Genomic DNA, 7,556 nt, shown 5'->3' on the forward strand with positions numbered 1-7,556 from the left:
TCCCTCTCGCTTCGTCTAATCTGATCTGCTGAAGGTCAACAAGGAGCTGCACAGAATGAACAATTCAACACCAATATTCTGAACTACGGGTTTTTATTTTAGGAGGCTGGGTTCTTTGGACTCGTTCCCTCTAAACTCACTTACTCCTCTGGCTAATAAATGTGCTCTTGCTTGTTGAGTTTTTTTTCCATAAACACCATAGTGTATCATATTTCGTTGATTTAATATGATGTTTTCATTTCTGTACACATTTATTCCTTTCAGGGTCGTGGGGGTCACTTGTGTCCATATCCAGCAGTCACAGTATGAGGGGTGGGGTACACCCTGGACAGGTCTCAAGTCCATCACAGGACCACACATAGAGACAAAAAAGACTAACAACCATTCACTCTCTCACCAGTGTGCCGCCACGGTGGCTCAGTTGGTAGAGCTGATGCCACTCAGCAAGAAGGTTGTCGGATCAAATCATGGCTCGGGGACTTTTCTGGGTAGAGTTTGCATGTTCTCTGGGCATGCGTGGGTTCTCTCCGGGTACTCCGGCTTCCTCCCACAGACCAAAAACATGACTGTTAGGTTAATTGATAACTCTAAATAGTCCCTAGGTGTGAGAGAGTGAATGGTTGTTTGTCTCGTTTGTCTCTATGTGTGGCCCTGTGATGGACTTGCGACCTGTCCAGGGTGTACCCCGCCCCTCGCACTGTGACTGCTGGATATGTGCACCAGTGACCCTGAAAGGAATAAGTGTGTACAGAAAATGGATGGATGAATATGATGTTTTTTTCCCTCATCTACCCTTCTGTGGATTTTTTTCATTTTTCTTTTTAAAGGTAGCGCGACCCCTGCTGGTTGCCGCATGACCTGATCACATGTTCCCCCATGTTTTATCATGTGTGTCTTCTTGAAGGGGTGTTCTTTAATGTAATTTGATTGTGCTCTGTACAATGACAATAAAGGCATAATCAATCAATCAATCAATCAATCAATCAATCAATCAATCAATCAATCAATCAATCAATCAATCAAGGATGATGAACTAAAGTATCCCACAGCAGCTAAACAGCTGTTAGCACAGCATTAGGCTTTTTTTTCCCCAAACCATGGAAAACCTCCACCTCCCTGACTGTCACCAGGCTTCAGCCAGACCACCGTTTCTTTGTTTTCCAGCGACTTCAACTGGAGTTTACATTTATCTATTGTGGTTCTGCTCCTAAAGTTTTGTTCTGACCAATGTGGAGCAGCTGATGAGACTGGAGCTACGGTGCATCTGTGATGCACTCATGTCCAGAGAAAACTCAGATGTTTGAGTGTTAACCACACCGGATACAGATTACTGCATGACTGACTGTGCGCTCTACAAATGCTTCTAGTTTCAAATTTATTCAATGTTTTGGTGAATTTAAGGTTTGAGAACCAAAGATCCTTACAAAATAGTAATGATACTTTCTTTATTCTCAGGGGTGCTGAGTTCAAGTTAGAATTGCCACTGCCAAATACAGTCCAGTGTTTCCCTACCATTACCCCCCAACGAGACCACTCGCCTCTCCAAGAATTTTAGGACATGTATTCATTTTAATTTAAATAACGCAAGATCAACTCGAGAGCTACTTTTGCAGTCCCTCCTCTACATCTTGCCAAATTTGGGGGAGGTGGGGGGGGGGGGGGCATTGCAACGTTGTTAATGTCAGCTGGTTTAAATGCAATTTTTGTCCAGTGAGAAAGACAGGCACAAAATAAGGTTGTAAGCTCTGTATGTCTGTGTATTCCTCACAAATACAGTACCTATACCTTTTAGTACATATGTTAAATTGAAATCAACAGTCAAATGATCATTTTACATTTGATGTGTATAAAGACTGCAAAGGCTGAAAAATCTTGGTTTGTATGAAATTAGAGGTAACTTGAGGATTTAATTTTTTAGGCTTTTTAAGCTCAAAATGAGGGGGGTTCGTATTATACACAAGATCGTATTATACACAAAAAAATAAGGTAGTTTAACATACAAAGTTAAAATACATTAAAAAATCATTGATAGCATCTGCGTGAGTAAAGATGGAAGAAACTCACCTGTAGGTTCCGTACAGGACCGTCTGGCAGTCAACCAGAATAAACTTTTGTTCTAAACTTCCATGAAATTTCATCCCTGACCGACACTGATACTGTGGCCCACGAACTGTCCGAACACAAACGTTCTGTAGAAAAAAAGACACTCAGTCACAGACATCCATGAAAGAATACTACACAACACTAACAAGCTATACTACACAACACTAACAAGCTATACTACACCACTTTGTAGGGAGTTAGGAGAGAAACAGAAGGGAGATAACTGTTTCTGCCCTGCACTACACCAGGTCACTTTCTGACCAACATTTATTCACTTATTTATTTATTCATTCATTTATTTATTTGTGGGGGGGGGGGGTGTTGCCCAGAGAAGCCTACGGTCTCATGGTGCTTGCTCGAACAGTTCATTGCAGCTGCGGGTGCTGGTAGAACAGACTCACAAAATCCTCTGTGGCCACAAACCCGTTGACGGAGGCATCGCCCGCGTCAATAAAGGGGTCTTCTTCCAGACTTTGAGGGCCTCTTCGGGGCGAAATCCTCAAAAAGGCAGATGCCTGCTAGGTAGTGATGTCACAGTAGGGATGTCCCGATCAGATATCTGTGGCAGATATGGCCATTTTTTGAAAGTCGGGTAGAATCAGATTGTCGTGATTGGGCCGATCCAGTTTTCGGCATCGTCATGCTTTACAACTGCCGTTAAGAAGTCAACACACACAAGTACACAACCATGTCCACAGTGTGGGAACACTTTTCACTGGAAAACAATGATGCTGAAACTGCATCTTGCAAAATCTGCAAACTGGATGTTTCTGGTGGTGGGAACAGCAGGGCTCGCTTTAATACTACCAACCTTGTCGTTTGGAAAGAAATAAAGAAATAAAGCTATCGGATTGGTATCTGATCAGTACTGGAAAGACTAATCATTGAAAAAATCAGATTGTATCGGGAGCAAAACATCTGGATCGGGACATCCCTGTGTTCCACTCAACACTTCGAGTTTCAAGCAAATGATGCAGAAGTGTTGTGAGATAATGTTTTGAGCGCTGTTCAGCACGCTCATAATCATGTGACTCCTCCGAACGAGGCCTCGTTACGTCACTCCGGTGTTCAACTGTTTCAACTCAAGACTTTTGTAAAGGACCTGATTCATGTAAAGCTGTGTTTTTTAGAGGTGCTGCCACATGAAAGAGTCTTCAAACCTCCCCCTGTAACTGTACCAAAATCCAATGATTAATTAAAAACAATACAGATAATTACTAAACTTTATTTATATATCAAACCAATAATTATCAACAATAAGCTTCAGGTTTATATAAATAGGATCAGAGCTGCTTCACAGAGAAGCACCCATCTTCATCACATGCAGTATTTTATGATGGCACAGCCATATTTTATTATTGTTCTTAAAAGAAAACAGTAAAACTTTAAAGATGCATAGCATGTAGAAGCTTTAACATACAGAACTGAGGCTAATAGCTTGTCCTTTGTTTCATATAGCTGTAATATTAAAGCTTGACCAGCAGATAGAGCAACACTTAAATACACTCCTGATCAAAATCTTAAAACCAGTCAAAAAAGTGCAAGAATTTGCATTTTGCACTATTGGATCTTAAGAAGGTTCTAAGTAGAGCTTCACAATGTTAAAAGAAGAAATCAGTGCAAGAGACAAGAACTTTTGAGCAGGGAATTTTCTGAAAACTGCATTTACACTCAAACATGACTTTTTCAGCTGATCAAAAGTTTAAGACCATAGCTCAAAAAAAAAACCTGAAAACCCCCAAAACAGAAATCAAAGAGTCAAAAAAATGACTCAGTAATGAGCAGCTCCACCATTCTTGTTGATGACTTCAAACAATGGTTTAGGCTTGATGCCAGTGTTTCCAGGAGGCTAGTGGGAACGTTGCTCCAAGTGTTGAAGATGGCTTCACGAAGGCCATCCACTGTCTGGAACTGATGTCCATTTTTGTAAACTTCCCTTGCCATCCATCCCCAAATGTTCTCAGTTGGGTTTAGATCCGGGGAACATGCAGGATGGTCCAAAAGAGTGATGTTCTTCTCTTGGAAGAACTCCTTTGTCAGGCGGGCATTGTGAACTGCAGCATTGTCCTGTTGAAAAACCCAATCATTACCACACAGACGAGGACCCTCAGTCATGAGGGATGCCCGCTGCAACATCTCCACATAGCCAGCTGCTGTTTGACGCCCCTGCACAACCTGAAGCTCCATTGTTCCATTGAAGGAAAACGCACCCCAAATCATGATGGCGGCCCCACCACTGTGCCGTGTAGAAAACATCTCAGGTGGGATCTCCTTGTCATGCCAGTAACGTTGGAAGCCATCAGGACCACCAAGGTTAAATTTTTTCTCATCAGAGAAGACAACTTTCTTCCACCTTTCAATGTCCCATGTTTGGTGCACCCTTGCAAAGTCCAAACGGGCAGTTTTGTGGCGTTGAAGAAGACGTGGCCTTTGAAGABGTTTTTTGTTTCTGAAGCCCTTCTCTCACAGATGGTCTGATGGTTACTGGGCTGCAGTCAGCACCAGTAATGGCCTTAATTTGGGTAGAGGATCGTCCCGTGTCTTGACAGACAGCCAATCGGATCCTGTGGCTCAGAGCTGGTGAAATTTTTTTGGGTCTACCACTTGACTTTTTTGTTCCATAACCCTCAGGATCATTTAAAAAATGCAAAATGACTGTCTTACTGCGTCCAACTTCAGCAGCGATGGCACGTTGTGAGAGGCCTTGCTTATGCAGCTCAACAATCCTACCACGTTCAAAGTCAGTGAGCTTTTTTACTTTTGCCATCAGGAGGTCTTGACAGTGTAAAGACTTGACAGAAAATGACATGAATCCAGATTTTTGCACAGCTTTTGGCTTTTAAAGACTATGGTCTTAAACTTTTGATCAGCTGAAAAAAATCATGTTTGAGTGTAAATGCAGTTTTCAGAAAATTCCTGCTCAAAAGTTCTTGTCTCTTGCACTGATTTCTTCTTTTAACATTGTGAAGCTCTACTTAGAACCTTCTTAAGATCCAATAATGTAAAATGCAAATTCTTGCACTTTTTTCACTGGTCTTAAGGTTTAGATCAGGAGTGGTAGATAAAAAATTTGAACTGAGTCATTTCAGCACAATTGCTTCATAGTGATTCAGAAAGCCTTGGTTTATCCATCAGCTAGGTCCTCGTTTGGTCTGATCATCCTGACAACATTTCAGGTGACGTTGGACCCAGAATGCAGGCAGGCTCAGAGAGTAACCATGAAATTTATTAAATGTAAGAGCCGACGTGGCTGCAAAAATACAACTAACAGGCACTCACGAAGGGAAACCAGACTGAGGAATAAAATGAGAATATAAAACAGGACGAACACCAGAGGGAGACCGAGTTCAAGATACAAGACAACAGATCCTCACATTATACTTAACCACAATCTAATACGTATATTTAATAAATTTCTTTCCAAGTTCTGATATAAGTGCACTTGTTTTTTTAAGTATGTGCACTATGTCCACATTTTTCTGTTTTTTTATTTCCATTGCTACTAGTCACACGAACAAAAGGATGTAAACAACTGTTCAGATAGTTCTCATGACTGAACATGTGTCTGAGGTTTTACGATGTTGATATTTCAGGCTGCTGTCTGTTCCTTTTCCCACAGATCACACAGTGTGTGTGTCCTCCTCAGTCGTTGGTTGTACCGCACAAACATCAGCTGTTTAACAGGAAAAACCAGACACTTCAGGTGTCTTTCTGTGATAACAACTGGTAGAAAGGCAGCAGGGAAGAAGTGGAAAATAAAATGCTTAAATGTTTCGATGAGGGTGTGGAGGAAATGTTAACCTTCATCCAATAGAAAGGGACACGCCACAGGCAAAACTTCCTGTGAGACAGGAAAAAATGCAGAGTTCTCCATTTCTTTTAAAGGCCAGAGGGTTGCTGTATATTCAGTTTAGCATCTCTTACAAGATGAATGTAGCCTGTAACTGTGCACGATTAATTAGATCAGTGCTGTCAAACTCATTTTCACCGAGGGCCACAGAGAGTTATGGTGGCCCTGAAGGGCCAGTTATAATGAACTTTGATGTTTCATGTTTAACTTTGACTAAACAGAGTTTTAACACGTCCTCTTTCAAACACTGATAAGAACTAAGTGTATGACTGACTAAATCTGTTATAAATACAGAAATATTATTAAAAGTAAAACAAATAAATTTTAGTGAGTAGCTGCATTATGTCAGATTTACTTTATGTTTGACTTTAAAGCAGCTTATTTTCAGACATTAGTACTGTGCTATACAAATAAACTGCTCAGTTACTTCAAGCCAACAGCTCAGGGAATTTTCCTGTCCCTGAGCAAATCCATGTTAGCAAAATATATATATATATATACATTTTCCAAGTGATGAGTACAAACATTGAGTTTTTGTTTTTTAAAAAGTTGGGAGTTTCCTACCCAAGTTGCTTGCTTCATTGTGTTCATTAGGAGGGTTTTTTGGGCTGATTTCATGAAGTTCTTAGATTCCTACAGTAAAGGCAAATGTTTTTTTGTGGCCTTTTTTTACACATCATTTCAAAAAATGTATACATTGTTATTTTGTTCAACTAATTAAACCATAGAATGGTCTGAAAACATAGTGTCAACCAAACATGTTGTTTCACCTTTGTGTCATGCAGGTTAACACCCAGCTTGTGAGCCATGTGGAGGAAGCTGTTGACATGGGACTCATCCAGCAGGATGTAGACAGCCACTCCTCTCTGTGCCGCACACATGATCCCCAGAAAAAGGTCCACATCGGTGAAGACATCCATTGCTATGGCAATAACCTACGACAAATATTACACATGTGAACATAAACCCACAGCGCACAATGCTCATTTAACCACCCACTTCGGATGTTATCATCCATGAAATGGACGTTATTAGTTGTTATCAGTCCCATAGAATGGCTTCTGATTGTCAGCTGGTTAACATGAGGCATAAAAAATGGTTAATATGAGAAATAAAAAATGGTTAATATGAGGCATAAATCCACTAAGGTTAACTTTAAAGCAGATGACATGGTTAGCGCCAAAGACCCGCCCTCCAACAGTTGTATATTGTGGCCGTCCAACAGGGCAATGGGTAGAGTCTCAGACCAGAGAGCAGGAGACCAGGGGTCGACATGGGCACAAATAATTTGTTACAATATCTTTTGGTTATTTACACATTCATTGTCGTTGATATATTAACCCACTAGGGGGCACTGTCGGGACAGCCTGAAGCCTAGAAGGCACAGTAGGGACCCTCTGAAACCATTGAATGGGACTGATAACACCTAATAACGTCCATTTCATGGACTGATAACATCAGAATCCCCTGATTTAACTACAAACATGGGAAAAATACTAAACTTATATAGCGCTTTATCAAGCCCCATAGGGACCCCAAAGAGCTACACTACAGTCATCCCCCCCCCCACACACACACACATGTTTGTTTCTCGACCCCGTGG

General features: G+C 41.1%; 1 protein-coding gene across 1 annotated transcript in view; it reads right to left on the minus strand.

Moving 5' to 3' along the window:
* Nucleotides 1–2,064: 2,064 nt before the first annotated feature.
* Nucleotides 2,065–7,556, minus strand: part of LOC106533365 (protein FAM83B) — a gene marked incomplete at its 3' end in the record, with an annotated part of 23,177 nt that continues 17,685 nt past the window's right edge. The window contains 2 exon segments of the mRNA XM_014029632.1: nt 2,065–2,189; nt 6,724–6,888. Of these exon segments, the coding sequence (XP_013885086.1) occupies nt 2,065–2,189; nt 6,724–6,888 (290 nt within the window).

The sequence above is a fragment of the Austrofundulus limnaeus genome, unplaced genomic scaffold (genome assembly GCF_001266775.1).
Source record: "Austrofundulus limnaeus strain Quisiro unplaced genomic scaffold, Austrofundulus_limnaeus-1.0 Scaffold930, whole genome shotgun sequence".
Taxonomy (NCBI): domain Eukaryota; kingdom Metazoa; phylum Chordata; class Actinopteri; order Cyprinodontiformes; family Rivulidae; genus Austrofundulus; species Austrofundulus limnaeus.